This window comes from Haliotis rufescens, unplaced genomic scaffold, assembly GCF_023055435.1.
Source record: "Haliotis rufescens isolate VD_foot unplaced genomic scaffold, xgHalRufe1.0.p SCAF_4, whole genome shotgun sequence".
Classification (NCBI taxonomy): Eukaryota; Metazoa; Mollusca; class Gastropoda; order Lepetellida; family Haliotidae; genus Haliotis; species Haliotis rufescens.
Genome location: NW_025964112.1, coordinates 49,273,324 through 49,296,686, shown reverse-complemented (window position 1 = coordinate 49,296,686; position 23,363 = coordinate 49,273,324). Strand labels below are relative to the sequence as shown.

The following is a 23,363-nucleotide window of genomic DNA, read 5'->3' as shown; positions in this document are numbered from 1 at the left end:
TACTCTTCAATACTGAGACACCAGTGAAACGAAAGACTATTTTAAATGAAAAGTTAGAAATATGTCCCAAATGAATAGTTACTTAGTTGGCAGTGGTGAACAAAAATGAATAGTTTTTCTTTGTGAAAAATACCCAAATACGTCAAACATTTGTGTTCATAGTGACAATGAATAGATTGTTTGATGGCGCTCAAAAAATAAATACTTTGTTGGATTGGCTGGGGGAGTGGGTGGGGGTGAGGAGGGTAGATTATTTCTTCCCCCCCCCCCCCCCCCACACACACACACACACACACACAGAGAGACACAGAGAGAGAGAGAGAGAGAGAGAGAGAGAGAGAGAGACTTCGAAATTTGCACTGGTCTGCAAGCCCAAGACCACTAAATTGTGCTGGGGACAAGTAAATAGCCAGTGATGGTAGAACCAGTGTACGTACGCTTCTTCCCTCTGTGGATCTGTGCTCAGGCTGTGGACCACTTGTTGCCATACTACCCACGTCTACATCGCATAGAGCGCCGCGATAAAGCTAAAGAACTACTTTCAAATATTTAAATCGAATAAAACATGTTCTGGGTCAAAGTACATGAGGCACCCTCGATTATCAAGTTTATTGTACGTCCGTTATATGCTGATAAATAGTTAGCATAAAATAATGAACTCTATAATCGAGGATATCTATGTGAATTTGTTTATGTATTTTTCATTCAGATCTCATCTGAAACCTGCACAGAGCAGTCATCGCAGGCAGGTATATTATACGTCAGTATAGTCAGCGCAGTTTGATCAAATTTGCAAACGAAAATGCGATTAGACTGTCAACAACGTAACCCAAAACGCATAACTCTCATAACAAAGGTCAAGCATACCCCATGCACTGACACCTAAAGTAATCAGAGCGTTACAGTTAGAAGCTCTCCGACCCGTGATTGTGTCTTCGTGTACACCGCGGACGCCATTCTGTTAATATCTAGACAGATTGAAGATAGACAGAATGGATATACAAATAGAAACTTGCATAACTGAAAAAAAATACATAGTGCGGATACTTTTCTTATGTCATCCTATAATTATCAATATTTTATACCTGATAGGAAGAGTAAAAGAAATATGTTGTCTAGATAAATGTCCTTCATACTCAGAGTCATAGTCCCAGACCAAATGCAAGGAAGGTTCCTATATCTTTGAGGATCTCACAGAAGCAGTAAAAAGTGTTATCCTGAAAATTGTATGACACCTCCCACCCTCCAGATATTCCTCTCAGTACGGAACTAAGCAAGAATGTATGAGGTTACTACTGTAAACAAACAAGGTTTTCCCCATTACTTGACCCACACAGCTTGATGGTTGAACATGTAGAGCACAGTTTCTGATGTTTGTTTGTTTGTTTGTTTGTTTGTTGTTTGACGCCGCACTTATTGCAGCAATATTCCAGTTATAGATCTTCAGCAATCCATGCTTGCCGTAAAAGGTGACTATGCTTGTCGTAAAAGGTGACTATGCTTGCCGTAAAAGGCGACTATGCTTGTCGTAAGAGGCGACTATCGGGATCGGGTGGTCAGCCTCGCTGACTTGGTTGATGCATGTCATCGTATCTCAATTGCGTGGATCGATGCTCATGATGTCAATCACTGGATTGTCTGGACCAGACTCGATTATTTACACACCGCCGTCATATAGCTGGAATATTGCTGAGTGTGGCGTTAAACAACAAACAAACCAAACCAAACAAACCTTACTCTGAGGGGGATTAACGCAATTGTACAATGGAGATTGTTTTATTATGGAAAGGGTTTTGTTGCTTGTATTTAATGTTGGTGTAATGTACTCTTGTGTTTGTTTCTGGCAATGATGCGACCAGATTCTGAATTTTCAGCCATCGTAGGTGTATGTTTTATTGTATATACATGTTCCTAGTGGACGACTGTTGCATCAAACCAGCCATGTCCACACTGGGTGTCTCATGTTGAGTGTTGTTGAAGGAATTCTACCCACAATACGAAGATGAAAGTTGCAATGCTTACAACTTGTTATGACTGGACGGTCAATGGGCATGTTACAAAGAGGCACGGCGCCTGTATGTAGCTGGAATATTGTTGTGTGCGGCGTTAAACAAACAAACAAACAAACAAACAAACAAACACTTAGAACTCGCCATTGCTGCTTGCACCTATATTTTAATTTAAATATATAATTTGCTGAAGTTATGTGCATCACATTCGAGATTTCTTCCCACGCCCTGATGGTGGTTTTTATGTAAACGATCAGCAATCTAAAGGCAGGAGATGTTTATTGAATTGGAGATGTCGGATGTCAGCTACATACCGACGCAACAGGGACGCAAACCATGCAATCAGTGTTACCTATTCACTGCGACTGCGGACCCGTGAAGATTCCGGGGTAGAATAGGTCTTCAGCAACCCATACTTGTCGTAAAAGGCGACTTACGGGATCGGGTGGTCAGGCTCGCTGACTTGGTTGATACATGTCATCGATCCCAATTGCGTGGATCGATGCTCATGATGTCAATCACTGGATTGTCTGGTAAAGACTCGATTATTTTTACAGACCGCCGTCATACAGCTGGAATATTGCTGAGTGCAGCTTAAACAACAAACAAACACTGCGACTGGGTGCATGGGTGTATGGGCCTTACCTTGCGAAGTGCATTACATCACTTGAGCACCTCAATTAAGAACCTGAAAAGATTTGCAAAATATCTGCCGACGCCCAGTTGGCGGTATGCATGCTTTGCAAATTGGTCACTCATGGATGTACAAATTTGAGCTGCAGTTTCTCGAGGATGAATGAATCAGAGTTGTTCAGGGGGATTGATTCTATACCCCAGATTTCGCTATTATATAAGATTACTGGCTCGATTAATGTTTTGAATAATTTGCATGTAAGACCTACATGCATGTCTTTGTTAAAATGGAGACTGAAGCTTGTGACAGGCCTTAGGGTCTTTTTCAGGAGAGGTTTAGCACTATTTTTAAGTTTACCATTTGCCTCAAGTGTAATGCCTAAGAAAGTAAATCTATACATAACTAGTATTTTTGTATCAAACACAGTCCAAGTATTCTTTTCTTCTATTTTACTTGATTTACCATACACTACAACATTTGTTTTGTCACCATTTATCTTTAGGTTATTTGTTGCACAAAATACTTGTTTCAAGTAACACTTTTGGGGGGGGAATCGGCAAATAGTACTTAGTCATTGGCAAACAACAAATGACAAATGTTTAAACCATTAAGTGTTATCTTATTACTTTCAGGTTTGATATAATGTGGAAGATCATTGATGAACATATTACATAATGTTGGAGGCAAAATGCATCCTTGTCTTACCCAGATGTTGTAGTTAAAGGATTGTGAAAGGATTGCTTTTGTCAGTTTTCACTTCATAAGAGATATTATTATATAGTGCTGATAGTATTTTTGATACATTTCCTCAGATTATATTTGATAATATCTTTGTTAGGGGTAGTGATCTGTCAACTGAATCAAAGGCTTTTTGAAAGTCTACAAAGCAAGTGTTTAGTCTTTCCTTTTTACTTTTTTGAAGAATATTTTAATGTTTAAAGAACAAATACATTATCTGATGTTCGGTAAACCTATGATTGTGGGTTCGAATCCCGGTTCGCCCAAATTATGTTTCTAGCTTTGTCAGCGCCATACACGTGCTCGTGGGTTTCACCAAAGTGGTAAACGTCTGAGACCAGCATCACTTCGGGCTTTCCTCCCACATTAAGCTGACACGCCGCGATATAACTGGAATACTGTTAAAAGAGGCTGTAAACACAACTCACTCACTCACACTTACCACGAATTTATTTGATGTATTATATCTCTTATGTATTTGCTGCCTTAGCCATGATTTTGTGACTAATTGAGACTAATTTAATGCTGTAGCGCGAAATGTCCATGTACGTTCAGATATTTTGAATGTTTCTATGATCGTTTTTGCCTCCTCAATAATTGCACATAGCTTTTTGTAAATCTTTAATGATACCGTTGGATAGCTTCTGTTCAACGCTTTATTGTGATACTACATGGATCTAGTAGTTAGTTTGCTGTTCGTGTTTTCCCATGTTAAAGAACACAGTTTGGCTAAGCGCCCCAGACTATTGTATTCCCTGGCTGCCTAGGAGAGATTGTCCTGTCCGAGGTCGCACGCAAGTATATACATACTCCCATGTCAGGATCTTGTGTCTTTACCCCAAGGATTCGTTAAGCCGTTTTACGGGTCAGTTCGCATCTGGGTGGTCGCTCGAAACTCAGGTTTCGTAAGTAAAGGATTTCCGGTCACTTTTGATCTAGTACTGACTTATTATCCCCCGCACAACAAAGTTGGCGGGGGATATAGAAACGGGCTCCGCCCGTCCGTACGTCACGTTTTGTTTCCGGAGCATAACTCAGAAACCGTCTATCAAGTACATGCTGAACTGGTGCCTTTTGCTATTTAGAAATTTTCGAAATTTTTATTTTTTACGTTTCCATGGCAACAAGATGGACTTAGGTCTGTGAGGGTAGGGTTCGTTTCCGGAGCATAACTCATGTCAGGTACAGGCTGAACTGGTGCCTTTTGTTATTTAGAAATATTAGAATTTTTTATTTTTTACGTTTCCATGGCAACAAGATGGACTTAAATCTGTGAGGGTAGGGTTCGTTTCCGGAGCATAACTCATGTCAGGTACAGGCTGAACTGGTGCCTTTTGTTATTTAGAAATATTAGAATTTTTTATTTTTTACGTTTCCATGGCAACAAGATGGACTTAAATCTGTGAGGGTAGGGTTCGTTTCCGGAGCATAACTCATGTCAGGTACAGGCTGAACTGGTGCCTTTTGTTATTTAGAAATATTAGAATTTTTTATTTTTTACGTTTCCATGGCAACAAGATGGACTTAGGTCTGTGAGGGTAGGGTTCGTTCCCGGAGCATAACTCATGTCAGGGACAGGCTGAACTGGTGCCTTTTGTTATTTAGAAATATTAGAATTTTTTATTTTTTACGTTTCCATGGCAACAAGATGGACTTAGGTCTGTGAGGGTAGGGTTCGTTTCCGGAGCATAACTCATGTCAGGTACAGGCTGAACTGGTGCTTTTTGTTATTTAGAAATATTAGAATGTTTTATTTTTTTACGTTTCCATGGCAACAAGATTGACTTAGGTTCCAAACTCTTCTGTTTTTTACAATTTCCATGACAAGTTCCACCTCGGTTAAAAAAGGTTAGGGTTTCTTTAGATTTAATTATGTCATAAATTCTGCAACAGGGGCGGGGGATATAGCCACGTTTGTGGCAAACTCTTGTTCTGATTGTATTGAGCTAAACCTATTAGCAAGGGTTTTTGTACTCCGTTTTATTTAGTAATCCGTGGATAACCAACCTTCCCGTGATTTTCTAGCTTTTGGGGAATATTTGTGTCTCTCTTGCTCAGTCAAAGTGGCTTTAGTCTATCAGACTGACTAGTTTGATATTCAGACTTTCTCGTCTATTATATGGTCTGGTTGTATTGAGCTAAAGTTTTTAGCTAGGGTTTTCGTACTATTTAACCCAGCCGATGTTATTCACTCATTAGAGTGTTGAGTTCATTAACGTGATGCATGTCATTGATCCCAATTGCGTGGACTGATGCTCATGATGTCAATCACTGGATTGTCTGGTCCAGACTTGATTATTTACAGACCGCCGTCATATAGCCGAAATATTGCTGAGTGCGGCGTTAAACAACAAACATTATTTCTTCACACACACACACACACACACACACACACACACCACTACAGGGTCAGATGAACCGACACACAATTACATGATGACGGTGAAGAAAATAGTTTTATTCGGACATGATATATTACAAAACTGGTTCTTCTAGTTAGGTCAAGGATTATTATTGGATAATAACCCACTTTCGTCGCATTATTGTTTGTTTTATGGAAAATGATTGTGAAAAACCGGGTGCCAAATGATGATACTCCAGTATCTGAACATGAAGAAAGTCTCTTGGCTCCTTTTTATTGTATTTTATAACTTTGACAAACGATGGTATGTTTCTTAGAAACTTATGTAAATATCTATGTCAAAATTATGAAATGAGACAAAGGTTTGAAAATACTAGAGTGAGTGAGTATGGTTTTTATGCCGCTTTTAAGAATATTCCAGCAATATCACGGCGGGGGACTCCAGAAATGGGCTTCACATATTGTACACATGTCGGGAATCGAACCCGGCTCTTCGGCGTGACGAGCGAACGCTTTAACCACTAGGCTACCCGACCGCCCCTTGAAAATACTAGAATAATATGAAGTAAGTGTATGAATTCATGTACCAGTGTAATATGTATATATGCAATTACCCTGTATATAGACCCGTGGCCTTCATATGAATAAAGAATTGACGTGAAATGACTTTTAATTGTTGTAAATTGTAAAAAACCTGTCTTGCTTCTATGTTACTTATATTAGTATGTATATGTCATAGCTTTCTTCTAACACCAAATTCCTATTAGAAAATATATATCAATGTACCTATATCGGTAAACTAATCCGACTATTCTTCAAGTAAATTCCAATAAGATATTTTATGTGTCACATACGGGGCTAAACTCACGGTCACTCCAGCTGTGAGACAGTGGCCCATTATGCAAGTCTGCCCAGCCAGGCTGACACAAAGGGTCACTCTCTCTGAGAACCAGTGATTAGTGAGTTAACTTCACGTCACAGGGCCGGTGTCCCGGTATAAACTCTCCCCCGTACAAATTCTCCCCCCGGAGAGTTTATACCGGTACAGATTCTCCCCCGGAGAATCTGTTCTGAAATAAAATCTCCCCCGGGCGGATATGTTTCGCGCCCCCCTCAGTATAAAGTCTCCCCCCTGATTATTCGGTTTGTTGCAATGTCTTTCAGTACTATATTCTTTAAATAGTTATCTTTAATGTAAGGAGGGTTACTTTAAAAAATAGATTATGAAATATGGTCATAATGAATTGATATTTCAGCATATTTTATTTGGTAACTGTACCTTCCATCCTAAAATAATTATAAGACATAATCATACCAAACAAATTTGAATGAAATGACTTAATGTAACAAATACATGTACGGTTACTGTTGTAACAGAATTCAGAAATCTTATTAATCCTCGCAAACATTCGGTTTTACCACTAACTACGTAAAAACTGTCAACATATCCACGCGCGCCTCCAGCTCAGGCTGTCCGTTATACTCTGATACGGCATACATGGTCAGTCCGACAGTGATGTAAGGGTCAGTTAGGCAATACAACAACCTACAGCTGATTAACCGCTGACACCTTGGATGTTGTGATCTTTAGTTATGTAATGTAATGAAGGCCTGAGTTGTATATATACGGCGGTCGGTGGTAGCAAACTTCACTCTGCTTCCACCAATAAACGCCATCAACTCAGCAGCCTTCTCTGTCCTTCAAGGTGATAGCCAGTTGTAACCGCTGCTACCGTTAATTCCCCCAATTAAGTAGTACACCCAAAAGACAAGCTACGTCACCCAAAAGGCGCGCTACGTCATATATACTGATGGAAAAGAATAAGAAAAAACTTAGCTTTAGATACATTAAAGTAATATATTATCATGGGCCCAGCCTTGTCTACCGAATACGCGTTGGAAACAATGCACAGAAACACATCTCAGCGTTTGATTCTGACATGTGCTGAATTTGTATGCGCGCTTTTCCAAACGTTCTGACAGTAAAACTTATTTCCCTATATTTTTCATTGTTCCCTTATTCGTTTCTATCAGTATATTTATTTATGATATTTATATGTCACAGTATGTGGCCAGACAAGCAAAGTTTTACAGTTTTCGCGTGCGCGTGTGTGTGTATTCGTCACCGGGTAGGGAAGATGAAAAACACTTCTTGATTGAGTGTTGACTCAGGTCTCAGATATGAACATTTTACTGCTACCTCCTCAATGAATTCTCAGTTTATAACTTTTAGCAGTGCTCCGAAAGTAGGAGATTTATTATACAACGGGATATTCTACAGCCACTTGTTGCTAAAACTATAAGAGTACAGTTCAAAAGAAGAAACCTCACGCGATGCTCCCTTCAATATGTGTTACCTCTCAAACGCAAGCAACCGCCTCCGTGGTCTAGTGGTAGAGCGTCCGCCCGGAGAGCGGAAGGTCCGGGGTTCGATCCCCGGCCGCGTCATACCAAAAGACATTTAAAGTTGGTACTTGTTGTTACCCTGTCTGGCGCTCGGCATTAAGGGGTTAAAACAAGGACTAGTCGGCTCGGAGTCAGTATACTGTGTCTGAGTGTGGTTTTCATGTTAAACTGCGGCATGGTATCTCAATGGGCTAGCACTATAAATCGGCATCAGTCCGGACTAGTACAAGCAGCCACACGTACATGCACGCCGCTATATAAGTGCAACAATCTTGGACGCGACGTTAAACCCAATTTCACATCACCTCACCTCAAACGCAAGCTGTTTTGAACGTTTTGTGCGGAGAGAGCTCATTGTAAAACTGAGCATTTTATGGCAACTTCAATACATCACTGTTAAATAGTGCTATATGTTGTATCATAATGTATATGGATGGACGCTTGCTTTTATATACTAGTTTGTAAGTAAAGTGTCAAGTGTAGTGTGTGACACAATAATAGAATATATTTATTTTTTCTTCTTCTTTATTTCTGTGTGAGGTATGACACGGCGCCGACTCTCTGAGGTAGAGAGGTGGCGTCTTATTGACAGTGTATTTGCAGAGCCGTTGGTAGACAGCTTGGCGGTCCCTACATCAAACCACGCATTTTTGTGTGAAAGGAGCCGAGCAAGTTATAATTTTTCAGATATACAGTCAATATTTTGTTAACTAGCGGAATAATTACTATGCCCCAAACACATGCAATAGTCACCCGTAAATGATGCAAACTCGCTTAAAACAGTTCTGAAACAAATTCCACCCTACATGACCAAAGTGGGATTGATTTGCTAGTCTATCACTTAGATGGAGCCGGAATGCTGTTCGAAACGGCGTTAGGCCTCACTCACTCCACTGATGTGCATGGCAATGACTAAATCGTCTTGGGCCCGTCCCACAAAGCCATTTTAGCTCTAAGACTATCGCAACTTTCACAGACTAGCGACAATCGTCACTTCGTGCAAATGGGCCTTGTTCTAACAGTCAGTGTTCGTAGCCTGGTAGAGGGTAGGGAATGCCTATGTCCAATAACTGTACACAGGTAATTCAGGCCACCTTTTCACAGATCACAGGTAATTTTTCAACCTGTCTCAAAATCACGGATAATTATCGTTATTTCATAGAGGAATAATCATTCTTACTTATCAATCTGATAGTGACTTAAACTATATCATTGTCAAGTTTATGTTTTTGCATGTATAAACTAGGACTGCACATAATATTCTTGTAACATGTAAACTTGGTAACAACTTGTCAGATGGACCATCTCAGGCGTTTCTTGATACTTTTAGGCTGTACCCCAAATTTACTACAAATTATTCTCAGTTTAGATATAAAAAATGATCACGAATAATAACGACTCACGAGAAATATATGACATTTCACAGAAAAAGGATAATTTCTTGGCAAATTAATAAGAATAGGTATTTCCTACCCGCCTCATAAACATGAGGAGGTAGCAGATTTTTTTCAAAAGTTGATACCTATAAAATAACTACGTCTTTAGATTACTAACACAGACATTAATCAACGACCGTAGTGCGAAGTAGTTTTGGGAATAACGTTACTTATATCCGATTTACGAAAAACGACACGGGCACCTGTGAACGAGGTTATGTGACCTTCACCTTGAACCAGGAAGGGGATTTCCCAGGTCATTCTGACATCACATCCAAGATGGCGTCCCCTAGTCTGGAATACTTCAACAGTGTGTTCCAATATGTACCACAGGGACACGAAAAGGCTTTGAAGCAAGCCTTTTATAACACAGCGGCCAATATATTCATCCTTTTCGCATGTGCAGCCCTAATCGCTGTCTATTTCATCCTAAATCCGTTTCTTCGACCATTATGCTGGGCAGTTTTGTGCGGGACGTTTTTGTATCCTTTCAAGAGGTCGTTAACAAATGTTCTAAAGAAATGGTTAAATGGCCTGAGGACTTCCGATACTCCGTTCGCAGTAGGACTAGTAATTTTACCAGTGCAGGTGAGTGTTGTCAAGTTATATTGTGTCTTGAATGTTCCGCAACAGGTATATACGTGCAACAACTGTTCGAGGCTGTAGTCTATTTCTGGCGCTAATTCCGTTATGTCAATCATCAATCACAAACTGTCGACAGCTGTCAGTCATTATGTTTCTGAGCCATCATGCATCTTGGCTCCGGAGGCAGGTAACTGAGAGGTGCATATTAATGATGCAATAGCCTGTTACAAGTAATCACTTAAAGTCTTTCATTTTGGCGAAGTGCAGTTAGATTGTGGGAAGTTGAGGGGGACTGGTATTTAGTCGTCGCTAGGTCATGTTGATCATACCTCTTATGGGTGGGGTTGGGGATGATTGTAGAGAACAAAATATCCCTCACCTAAAGTTATTTCCCTGCAACTTTGTATCATGCAAGATCAGTGCATCACATATCAGTTTTTCTCTTGTTGAAAAAAAAATGTCTGTGAATTGCACCACTCACACCTGGAATGGGCAATATAAGTTCATTCAATGATGTACAGTTTGCTCCTTTGAAATGACAGTTTGATGCATTTCGCAATAAATTATACAATTCAAGTGTTTTCTGGGAAAACTAAACAATGTGCTGGGTTCGGGAAATCAATAATAAGAAAAGTCACAAAGGTTTCCCCTAGGCTTTAATGCAAGACTCAGCTATATTCAGCGGCCTGTAAATAATCAAATCTGGACCAGAAAATCCAGTGATTGATATGATGAGGCAATGAACTAAGTCACCAAGCCTTACCTCCAAGGTCTTTACCGTAAAATTTTTATTAACAAGTGGAATAATTACTACGGCCCAAACACATGCAATAGTCAAATATGAACGATAGATACTCACTTAAACAGTTTTAATTCAAATTCCACCCTTACATGACCAAATTGAGATTGATTTTGTTAGCCTATCCCATTAGGGATCATCTCAGCACATCCGGATTTTAGAAGAAAGATCTAAGGTGCTAGAATTCGCTTAGCAGACTAGCATCCCTCAGGCTTGCCAGTAATCTGCCCTGATTGGTCCATCAGCACCATGCCCTTATACCAGTGCTTGTGGGTTTCACCAAAGAGAAAACGTTTAAGACTTCCATCTCTCCAGGCTTTCCTCCAACGTAAAGCTGACACACCATGATATACTCTATATCATATATAACAAACATGAAATACTCATATCCCCAACAATATCATGACATGTCCATTGTGTTCAAGACATTAGCCCTCCTGAAACAAGCACTACCTCCATTTTCAGTCTAAGTTAAAGTCGTTGCTTTAGAAACTCTAAAAAAAAAAAAAAATTAAATCCCAAACAATCAAAAGGCACCAGTTTACCACTAGATCTATCTATGGGCCAAGTTTGGTGAAGAAATATTGTACGGCTTTCAAGATCTGCTCCAGAAAGTAGCACTACCACCATTTTCAGTCAAAGTTAACATCGTTGCCATGGAAAATCAATAAAAAAAATAATTTAAAAGCCCAAACTGTCAAAAGGCACCAGTTCACCACTAGACCTATCTATATGCCAAACTTGGTTAAGATATCTCTCACGGTTTTTGAGTTGTGCTCCAAATACAAAACGTAACTGACTGACGGATGGACAGACAGCCCCATTCCCATATCCCCCCTCAACTTTGTGGCGGGGGATAATAATCATGATAACTCTCTCTCATTTCTGTTGCAGGTCGTCAACAACAGCACCAACACACTGCTGAATATGATACGGAACAATTACTACGTTGTCGGGGGCTTTCTCCTGGGCATGCCAGTCCTTCAATTTATGTATTACTATGGAGTGGCCCAGATGATATTCTACTTCTGTCTGGGACTCCTCAACTTCTGCCATGACATCACGGCATGGTTCAGCTCCATGTGGGTGAGTCAAAAACATGGAATATTACCGATAAAACTGGAATGATCGCATGTAATAACTTTCCAATATTTGCACATGTTCATTTGGTGATTCTCATGCTAATTTTTCAGTTGAAGTCATATGATGTCACAGTGCTTCATTGTTGAGAAAATACAATATGGCGTCATGTGTTCTGCTTGACGTCACACATTTGGACATTGCGTCATATGAACATTAGCATGCCTTCATCATGTTCATTGAAGTATCTCTATATGGTTGACATTTCATACATTTTTTCTTCATTTTCTCTGTTAAAATGTCAATCAGAAATATAAAAGATAGACACAATTTTTATGGATAACAACTTCTTTACTGCTGTAAAAGGCGACGTTTCGGTATAGATCCTTATACCGTTGTCAAGCAAGACTGAATGAGGGACATAGTGCAGAATATATATAGCAAGTGGAGGATTAACAGTAGAGGATTAATAGCAACAACAAGGGCATACATGAGTGGGATAACATGGGTAGGTGTGACAACAAAGGGATTATGCTATCACAACACGATGGACAGAAAACACATAGCTAGAAGCCAATGTCCCTCTGCACTATGTCCCTCATTCAGTCTTGCTTGACAACGGTATAAGGATCTATACCGAAACATCGCCTTTTACAGTATTAAAGAAGTTGTTATCCATAAAAATTGTGTCTATCTTGTCATCCGTCAACTTCTTAGTAATGCCTATCAAACAGAAATATATAGAGTAACTGACTCAAAAGTCGGCATTACCATGATTACAGGTTATCTTTCCCTCGTGAATGAATGCTGTAAGTGCCTCGCCAAGGGCTCTGGATTAACACCATTCATTCACACAGGACAGATAATCCATAATTCCTCACAGCTTATTATTCTCAAATACATGTACAGTACCATGGGAGAGTCAGCGACATGTAGTTGCCATAGAAACGCTCATACATCTTATGAAGCCATGTATGAGACAATGTGATGAGTTGGCAACAATTAGTTTCCTTATTAATACATAGAAGGTTTTGTATTGGCAGATATGCTCAACTATCCCGAATGTCATCGCTAGCCGTGGTACACAATATGGCTCTACTTCATAAATACCCACGGGAACAATGGACACTTAATTTGATAATGAGGCCAGGGTGTTACACAACGCAGAAATGTGCATCTAGTGCACACAAATGTATAGAATCGAAAACTTTGTCCCGAGGGATGCCCAATAATATTCATTGTACCAAAATTCTTGGCAAGAAGTATACAGGTCCTGTAATTGAAATAATTATCAAATCTTTAGTTCGTCTCACGACACCATGTCATTACCTTACAGGGTGCCATTGTACAAAACAGCCTTAGCATTACGATGATTACGACTGTCGTAAGTCTATGTTATTGTTAAGGTATGGGAGCTACGATCACCTTAGTGCTAAGATCACTTTGCACAGTGGCACCCTTGACCCACATATTTCCCCTAAGGACCCTTGAAATTAATTATTGGGGTTCCCCAGAACTCCAGTTTTGTAAGGCAAGGGATTTCACTACATCAGCACATTATTATACAAGATTACTCACAATAGAATACACAATTGTTTCTCAGCTTGTAGTTGTAGATTAATTATCTGCATTGTAAATGGTCCAGATGTACCATAGTCTGATATGATCAATTTTCTGACATGCATCTTCCTATTTTGTCAGCTGTGGACCATCTTTATTGGCTACATTGTCGCAGTGATCTTCTTCTGGACCGAGGAATCAAGGAAGACGTTTCACTACATCTCCATCACGGTGTGGGTCACACTCATCCTCCACATCGCCACAGTAGCAGGCCCCCTTCGTCTCCTCCTATTGGCTGCCCTTGTCGTTGTCATGGTGATTGGATTTGTTTCTGAAGCCAGCAAGGAATCTGCAGAATCTGAAGGTAGGTCATATGATTCGGTGAAATTTAAAGTTTTCACCCAGCTGTGAATGGGTACCCAGAAGTATGAGATGGTAATGTGACTGTTATTTGTGTTTGTTTGTTTGTTTGTTGTTACACACTGCACTCAGCAATATTCAAGCTATATGACGGCGGTCTGTAAATAAACGAGTCTGGTCCACACAATCCAGTGATTGACATGAGCATCGATCCACGCAATTGGGATATGATGACAAGCATCAACCCAGTCAGAGCGCCTGACCTACAGATCCCGTTAGTCGCCTCTTACGACAAGCATAATCGCCTTTTACGGCAAGCATGGGATGCTGAAGACCTATTATCATGATTATTATTAAAAGAAGTCATTATTAAAGTTACCATTTCTAAGGCAGTGGATGTTCCTGTTTGTTTTATGCCTCACTCAGCAATATTTTAGCTATATTGAGGGAGTCTGAAAATAATTAGGTCTTGGACAGACAATCCAGTGGTTGATAGCAGGAGCATCATCCTATGTAGTAATGATATGATGACACATGATCACTAAGAGTCTGATCACCAAATCTCCTATGTAGTTGACTCTGGAATACAGAGAACCCATTCTGACCCTACATTCTGTCTCTACATGGTTAAGGCAGTGCATGGTGTGTTGTGTAATATACTCGTCCAAAATGACCCGCTGCTTTGTTTGGTTTTTGTATTGAAACATTTCCGCTTTTTCCATTAAGGGTGAGGTGAGGTGAAATGGGTTTTAGCTTCCCTTTCAAGCTTTTTGCACTTATATAGCAATGTGCATGCATTTTTGGGTGTGTGTGTGTGTTACTAACACACTGAGATACCATGCTACAGTTTATTACGAATACCCCAGTCAGACAAAGTATACTGATACCAAGCCGACCAATCCTTGTTTTATCTCCTTAATACCGAGTGCCAGGCAGGGATCTAACCACAGACCTTCCACTACCAGGGCTGAAGCTCTATCTACTTCACCACGGGGATGGTATTTTACCTAAAAGCTCTTTACACGGATACAGCACCAGATTCAGTTTGAATGCAGCGACCCGTGAAGATCCGGGGTTGAATAAGTCTTCAGCAATCCATGCTTGCCGTGAAAGGCGACTATGCTTGTCGTAAAAGGCGACTAACGGGATCCGGTGGTCAGACTCGCTGACTTGGTTGATGCATGTCATCTTATCCCAATTGCGTGGATCGATGCTCATGATGTCAATTACTGGATTGTCTGGTCCAGACTCAATTATTTACAGACCACCGTCAAATAGCTGAAATTTTGCCGAGTGCAGCGTAAAAAAACAAAACAACCAATTGAATGCAGCATTATCATAATGTGGTGACTTCGTGTGCTTTCGAAGTTTTTCAAATTAGTAACCTGTTTAAGGCTTCAAGTTCTGAAATATCTTTGCTCAAATCTAACAGACGCCCTATCACTTGTATTCTCAACCAAATGAAAGTCTGTTTCATCCTTTGTTTTTTATTTCTTCTGTCTGCCTTCTACCTCTAAAGTCACTTGAGCTTGGAAATTAGAAATTCTGAGCTGTCCCATTATTTCATCTTTCTATGACATTATGTTGCAAATCATACATTTTTAAGCTGATATCGAATCTTCAGTGTAACAAGGATGTGAACCTGTCATCCAGGTAAGAATTGGTCTTCAACCGCCCCCTTGGTCTAGTGGTAGAGCGTCCGCCTGGAGAACGGAAGGTCCGGGGTTCAATCCCCGACCGCGTCATTCCAAATACGTTAAAAGATGGTACTTGTTTTTACTCTGCCTGGCGTTCGGCATAAGGGCTAAAACAAGGACTGGTCGGCTTGGAGTCAGTATACTGTGTCTGAGTGGGGTATTCATGTTAAAACTGCGGCATGGTATCTCGGTGAGCTAGCACTATAAATCAGCATCAGTCCAGATTAGTTCAAGCGGCCACATACACGTGCATGCACGTCTCTATATAAGTGCAATAATCTTGGACTCGATTCACCTCACCTTGAACTGGTCTTTAGAAACTCATGCATGTTGTTAGAGGCGACTAACAGAATCGTGTGGTCAGACTCGCTGACTTGGTTGATGCATGTCATCGTATCCCAGATCAAGGCTCAGGATGTCATTCACTGTATTGTCTGGTCTGGACTTGATTTTGATTCTTTACAGACTGCCATCATATAACTTTTTCAATATTAGGTTGCACTTGTGCATGTTTCATATAGCTAAACCGAGCCCTATGAAATTGAAATGCTGTTTTATGCAGCATAAAACTGAACTCACTAACTCACGTTTTATTCCAGCAACAGAGAAACCAGAGGAAAAGCAAGGTGGCACTCTGACCAATGAGCCATGGAAGTCCATATTTGATAAAGATTCTGCCGGCCAAGACGTGAAAGTTTCGCAGCCTCCAGCGTCTACTCAGAAACCACAATCCCTGTCCCTAGCAAGCAAGCCGACAACATCCACCCCGGCCAAAGTTGTGAAACAAGAGGACACCCCAACAGAAGAAGGACCCAAGTCGCTGAGCAACCAGTGCTTCGTGGCTCTGTTCTGGGCGCACGTGCTCGTCCGACTGTGGATCCATGTGTGGGGCATGATTCTGATTCTCTTCCTGCCTCTGCTGCTGTTGATCATTAGAGGATTAGGTCAGTGATCATTTTTTAAACTTATCCATCTCACACTTTGCTTCTCTTCTTTCTTCTTCAATCCTGCTTGAACAAAGTTTCCAGCTTCCTTAAAAACAATTCACCAAAACACATCCTAGCATCACCATAGTCACCACCCAAACAAATCGGTCATGCACTGTGCTTACCTCTGTCACGTCATTCCCTTCCTCATCCCCATCCAAAGAGCTATTATATGTCACCTACCAGGTTGGTTGGTTGGTTTGTTGTTTAACGCCGCACTCAGCAATATTCCAGCTATATGACGGCGGCCTGTAAATAATCGAGCCTGGACCAGACAATCCAGTGATTGATATCTCGAGCAGCAATCCACCCAATTGGGATTGATGACATGCATCAACCAAGTCAGCGAGCCTGACCACCCGATCCCGTTAGTCGCCTTTTACGACAAGCATAGTCACCTTTTACGGCAAGCATGGGTTGCTGACGACCTATTCTAACCCGGAATCTTCACAGGTCTCACCTACAAGGAGACTTTATGTGTGCTAGGAAAGAACTGAGCTTTGACATCATAAAGAAAGACATTTGACGTCAACTTACTTCCATAAAAATCACCATGTGTTCGGAGTATAAAAATATCATATTTTGATCTCTTTAATTTGTAATGTAATAAAAACATTATTTCAAAGCATTTCAGCATACATGTCTACTTTCAATTATTCAGACATATATATTGTATAATGACCCAATCTCATTAAAATCAGATCTTAGTTCTCGCTACCGCTAAACAAAGATCTGAGGACATCCCATTAGGGGTCACGTCAGAACGACCTTTCATCCAGCCAATCAGAGCGTCACTTACCAGATCATGAAAGTGACATTCGGAATGTGTTTTCTAATCATGCAACCTCAAAAACCTTAACACAGGGTATTCCGAACGACAGGTATGGGCCGTAGGACTGATTCCGTCAAAATTATTGTCTATCTCTCGCTTCCGTGGGAGAAACATTTGAACGGAGGAGGCGTTGCACAGTACGTGGGAAGCACTGCCATCCAATCGCAACCATATATAAGACATTCCAGAATGTTCGTTGGTTCAGTTTTTTAAATTTTAATCGAGAACTGTGTCAACATATTTTTCAAGCGTAGTCTGAAATGGAAGTCGCCAGGTTGAAACGAGTGCCGTAAAGCTCGAGAAAGCTGCTTTCTAATTGGCTGATGTCGACTTCTTGTTAGTCGTTTCAGTAGGAGGTCAAGGTTTGCGAAAGGTTGTTCTGACGTGACCGGTAATGGGATGTCCTCAGATCTTTGTTTAGCGACAGCGAGAACTTAGAACTGATTTTAATGAGATTGGGTAATGACCTCCAGGGATTTCTGTTCTAAAAATAAACATCAGTCATACAGATGAATCATCATCATCATTGGTTGGTTTGATTTCATTTAGGTTTTATAAAACTTCGTCCCCACAGCACTTTTCATAACCATGATAACAGCCTTAGTAATTTTTAAATATTTGTCACCACAATACCAGACTTAGAAATAATTTTTGAAGACAAGTCCAGAGGACTGGAGTAAACTTTATTTCTCTAGTCCTCTGAGTTTGTTGCTAGTTCTGCTTGAATGAGGCAAGAATGTTTACTATGTTTACATTTTCTTACTGTTTTATTCAGTTTCAGTTTGTAGCAAAATTGGAGCATTGTCAACTGGCTCAGATTTATAACCCTCAAATGTTACAAGTCAATGAGGACTACCATCATTAGATTTTTTAATGTTCTCGGCATAATTTAGTAGTCTCGGGCCAGCAGACGAGCACAAATTTCAAGGGCTGCGGTGTAATAATGTAGTCATATTATACTGACATAATATTTGGGTTCCATGTGATAGCATAAATCAAGAGCAAGGCGACTGGAAAAATGCAAACAACACTATCCACATGTTTTGGGATGAAAGGAGTGCTTACTGTGTTAAAGATGGAAAATATTGATATGAAACTGACTGATAAAATTAATGTCTGGTATATTTATGTGAAACCCTCCAGAAACACTGATAGGGTATTATTGATTTTCAGCTGGCCAGTTCAGCAGTGGGGGATTCCTCCATGAGAGAATGGAGAATGTCAAGAAAAGTCTGATTGACTGGTACGCCAAACGAGAGGACGCCATCGCACCACGCTCCATTAGTGGACTTGCTAAGATTGCACTGAAGGGAGACAAGAAGGTATGATGCAACCATCTTCAGTGTTATTGGTAACTAGAACTGAGATTTGTATGAGCAGATTAGGGCCAAATATTTGACACCGAGTTTGCGATGGTATAAGGCACAAGTATAAGGCAAAATTCTGAAATTTGAAATATGTAAATTTAGATTCAGATTCTCATGCCAATAACTAATGTTTTACTTTAGCAACTATTACATACATTTTACTGGAAAGAGAGACATTAAAGAGGAAAATGTCTTTCATACTCAGTTTTGTAATATTACAAATAGAATACCTAATTACATTTTCCTACTTTGCTTTATAATTATGTTTATTAATGATGTTGGTTTTTATTGTTATAAGAAAAAAAGAGTTGAATATTATTACTTCAAGAGCTCATCACCGTGCTTATCAGCTGAAACTTTTCCTTTTTCATCAATTCATTGGCAGAAAGTATCAGATACCCATCACTAATACGTTATTGTGTTTACTTGTTGCCAGGTGATTGATGCTCTTGAGGTGTCGACCGACAAGGCCACCAGTATTCTGCTGATTCTTATTCTCCTGATTGGATCGATGCTCTTCATCATCATCGGGGCCATTCAGGTACGACCAGTGCCATCGTGATGAGAGAGAAATATTGTAGAGGATCAAACTTGCCTGTATCTTTAAGTCAGGCCTATTATCAGCTTCTTTAAGTCAGGGCCTAACAACAGCCTCATTATTTCGGCCTAATATTGGCCTCATCAAGTCAGGGCTTAACATAGGGCCTATTATCAGCCTCTTTAAGTCAGGGCCTAACATCAGCCTCATTAAGTCAGGGAATAATATCAGCCTCATTAAGTCAGGGAATTACTTCGGCCTCATTAAGTCAGGGAATAACATCAGCCTCATTAAGTTAGGGCCTATATTCAGCCTCTTTAAGTCAGGGCCTAACATCAGCCTCATTAAGTCAGGGAATAATATCAGCCTCATTAAGTCAGGGAATTACTTCGGCCTTATTAAGTCAGGGCCTAACATCGGCCTCATTAGGTCAGGGAATAACATCGGCCTCATTAAGTCAGGGCTGAACATCGGCCTCATTAAGTCAGGGCCTAACATCAGCCTCATTAAGTCAGGGCCTGACATCAGAATCTCATTAGAATCAGATATAAGTTCTCGATACTGCTGAGGACATCAGAACGACCTTTCGCGAACTTTGACCTACCAATGAAATGACTAGTGGGAAGTCGACATTAACCACTAAAAAAGCGTCTTTCTTGAGTTTTGCAGCATTAGTTTCAAACTGGCAACTTCCATTCCAGACTACGCTTTCAAAAGTATTTTCAATAAGTCATACAGCACATAACAATGGTTCAGAATGCCCTGTGTTAAGCTCTAGCAGTTGCATGATTAGAAAACATCTTCCGCTAACAATATAACATAACAAAATGAATACATCTTTGTCATTACTTCATTACAACGTATATGTATCATTACTTATCACGTAGCTGTCCAATTTTCTATCACGAACGTTGATCTTACTTAATTTTGTATATCTGACATACTCGTTTATCCGACATACTCGTTTATCCGACATAAACATATTCAACCAACCATGTCAGATTAACGGGAGTTGACTGAACTTGTGTTGTTACAGATCCACCAGGAGAGTATCCACATGGTTACAGTAACTAGCAACTTGTTCAACGAGAAGGTCAACCCAGAGATCAGCCAGTGAGTTATTAGAAGAAGTTTGAAACTGTCTTCAGTTCTGCCCATGATGGAATATCATTGTCAGTGGCAGCACAATACTGAATGTTGAGGCATTGAATTTGAATGTGGTTGACTTGAGTCAAGCCCTGAACATGCTATATGATCTGTGCAATGTCATAGATGGACATGTGAACCTGTTGTGAGTGAGTGGGTTTAATGCTGCTTTGAACAGTATTCCAGTTATATCACGGCATGTCTGCTTAATGTGGGAGGAAAGCCTGAAAATTTATGACGTGAGGCAAATAGGCTGCAGTTTCACATATCACTCAGGGTCGAACCACGTCCTCTCTGTAATATGTGAACACATTACCTACTGAGCTACATGCTGCCTTGAAATAGTTAGTAAGTGAGTGAGTGAGTTTGGTTTAACGCCGCTTTGATCAGTTTTCAAGTTGTATCACAGCGTGTCAGCTTAAAGTGAGAGGAAAGCCCGAGGCGATGCAGGTCTTAGACGTTTACCACTTCGGTGAAACCCACGAGCACGGGTATGGTGCTGACAAACCTAGAAACATAATCGGGGTGAACCAGGATTCTAACCCAGAATCATAGGTTTCTGTCATGCCCAAGGAAGCAACTCTGCACAGCAAATTGCAGCGCCTTAGACATCAGGACCCTGTTCCTCAAAGCGATCTTAGCGCTATGATGATCGTAAGCCTATGTTAAAGTATGGGAGTTACGATCACCTTAGCGCTAAGATCGCTTCATGGAACGGGGCCCTGGGCCACCCGTGTTCTCTGTACACCAGTTGCAGGGTGGAAGCAGAGAAAGAAACTGGTCATGTGTTCTAACAGGCTATATGGGCCAGAAGCCAATTATACAGTTTAGCTTCTAAAGTTGATATTTCTTTATTCGTGTCCATAAAAACAGGTATTGACCTCATATAACGCCTATAATTGTTTTGTTATATAATAAAGAGACAAATTTTAGATCTACATATTAAATTTAAAGTATACATAACATGTATAGGCGTATCTCACTGTTAACTTTTTTCTCTATCAGACCCATAATAGCTGTGCTAGTATATGTTTAATTTGCATTGATAAGAAAAGTGTAGAATAATTCTGCGGAAACTTATAGCAGTTTGTAATTTAGCTACATCTCTTTGGCTTAGTCAATAAGTGTTTCTGTTGGCTGAGATGTGACTGTTTCTAGGCCAAAGAATATGGCAGAAAGCTTTGCATTATTTAATAATCATTTATACTATCCCACACCAACAATACCTGGCTAACAAACCCATGTAATCAAAGTGTCCTGTCTGCAGGTGGCTGCCCAACAGCACCGACATGGAGAAGGCGATGGACTCCATGGCTGAGAATGCCTACATCTATGGCCGGGACTACATCGCCTCGATGGTAGGTGCAACAACCATGTCTTCAACCTTATTTGTGTGTCTCCAATTCTTTCAAATGCTCAAGAATAACCTCCTCCTCATCTTTAAATTGCTCCATACATCATGATAACAACCTCCATCTTGTATGCCCCATGGTACCCACCTCCATCTTGTGTATGCCCCATGGTAACCACCACCATCTTGTGTATGCCCCATGCCCCATGGTAACCACCTTCATCTTGTGTATGCCCCATGGTAACCACCTCCATCTTGTGTATGCCCCATGGTACCCACCTCCATCTTGTGTATGCCCCATGCCCCATGGTAACCACCACCATCTTGTGTATGCCCCATGCCCCATGGTAACCACCTCCATCTTGTGTATGCCCCATGGTACCAACCTCCATCTTGTGTATGCCCCATGCCCCATGGTAACCACCTCCATCTTGTGTATGCCCCATGGTAACCACCTCCATCTTGTGTATGCCCCATGGTAACCACCTCCATCTTGTGTATGCCCCATGGTAACCACCTCCATCTTGTGTATGCCCCATGGTAACCACCACCATCTTGTGTATGCCGCATGCCCCATGGTAACCACCTCCATCTTGTGTATGCCCCATGGTAAACACCTTCATCTTGTGTATGCCCCATGGTACCCACCTCCATCTTGTGTATGCCCCATGGTAACCCCCTCCATCTTGTGTATGCCCCATGGTACCCACCTCCATCTTGTGTATGCCCCATGGTACCCACCTCCATCTTGTGTATGCCCCATGGTAACCACCTTCATCTTGTGTATGCCCCATGGTAACCACCACCATCTTGTGTATGCCCCATGGTACCCACCTCCATCTTGTGTATGCCCCATGGTAACCACCACCATCTTGTGTATGCCCCATGGTACCCACCTCCATCTTGTGTATGCCCCATGGTACCCAACTCCATCTTGTGTATGCCGCATGCCCCATGGTAACCCCCTCCATCTTGTGTATGCCCCATGCCCCATGGTAACCACCTCCATCTTGTGTATGTCCTACGGTACCCATCTCCATCTTGTGTATGCCCCATGGTACCCATCCTCATCTTGTGTATGCCCCATGGTACCCACCTCCATCTTGTGTATTCCCCATGGTAACCACCACCATCTTGTGTATGCCCCATGCCCCATGGTAACCACCTCCATCTTGTGTATGCCCCATGGTACCCACCTCCATCTTGTGTATGCCCCATGGTGACCACCTCCATCTTGTGTATGCCCCATGGTACCCACCTCCATCTTGTGTATGCCCCATGGTAACCCCCTCCATCTTGTGTATGCCCCATGCCCCATGGTAACCACCTCCATTTTGTGTATGCCCCATGGTACCCACCTCCATCTTGTGTATGTCCCATGGTAACCACCACCATCTTGTGTATGCCCCATGGTACCCACCTCCATCTTGTGTATGCCCCATGGTACCCACCTCCATCTTGTATGCCCCATGGTAAC

The 23,363-nt window shown here is 41.1% G+C and overlaps 1 protein-coding gene across 5 annotated transcripts in view; it reads left to right on the top strand.

Annotated features, from left to right (window-relative positions):
• The first annotated feature begins 9,858 nt into the window (after positions 1-9,858).
• Positions 9,859-23,363, top strand: part of LOC124151511 (transmembrane protein 245-like) — a 36,387-nt gene continuing 22,882 nt past the window's right edge. For 4 of the 5 annotated variants that reach the window (XM_046524043.2, XM_046524026.2, XM_046524035.2 and 1 more), the window contains exons 1-8: positions 9,859-10,173; positions 11,864-12,055; positions 13,751-13,973; positions 16,266-16,610; positions 18,658-18,806; positions 19,288-19,392; positions 20,426-20,502; positions 21,803-21,893. In XM_046524043.2, coding sequence (XP_046379999.1) covers positions 9,865-10,173; positions 11,864-12,055; positions 13,751-13,973; positions 16,266-16,610; positions 18,658-18,806; positions 19,288-19,392; positions 20,426-20,502; positions 21,803-21,893 — 1,491 coding nt within the window. In that variant the 5' untranslated portion in view covers positions 9,859-9,864. The remainder of the gene's footprint in view (positions 10,174-11,863; positions 12,056-13,750; positions 13,974-16,265; positions 16,611-18,657; positions 18,807-19,287; positions 19,393-20,425; positions 20,503-21,802; positions 21,894-23,363) is intronic. The other variant, XM_048381962.1, reaches the window with a different exon arrangement.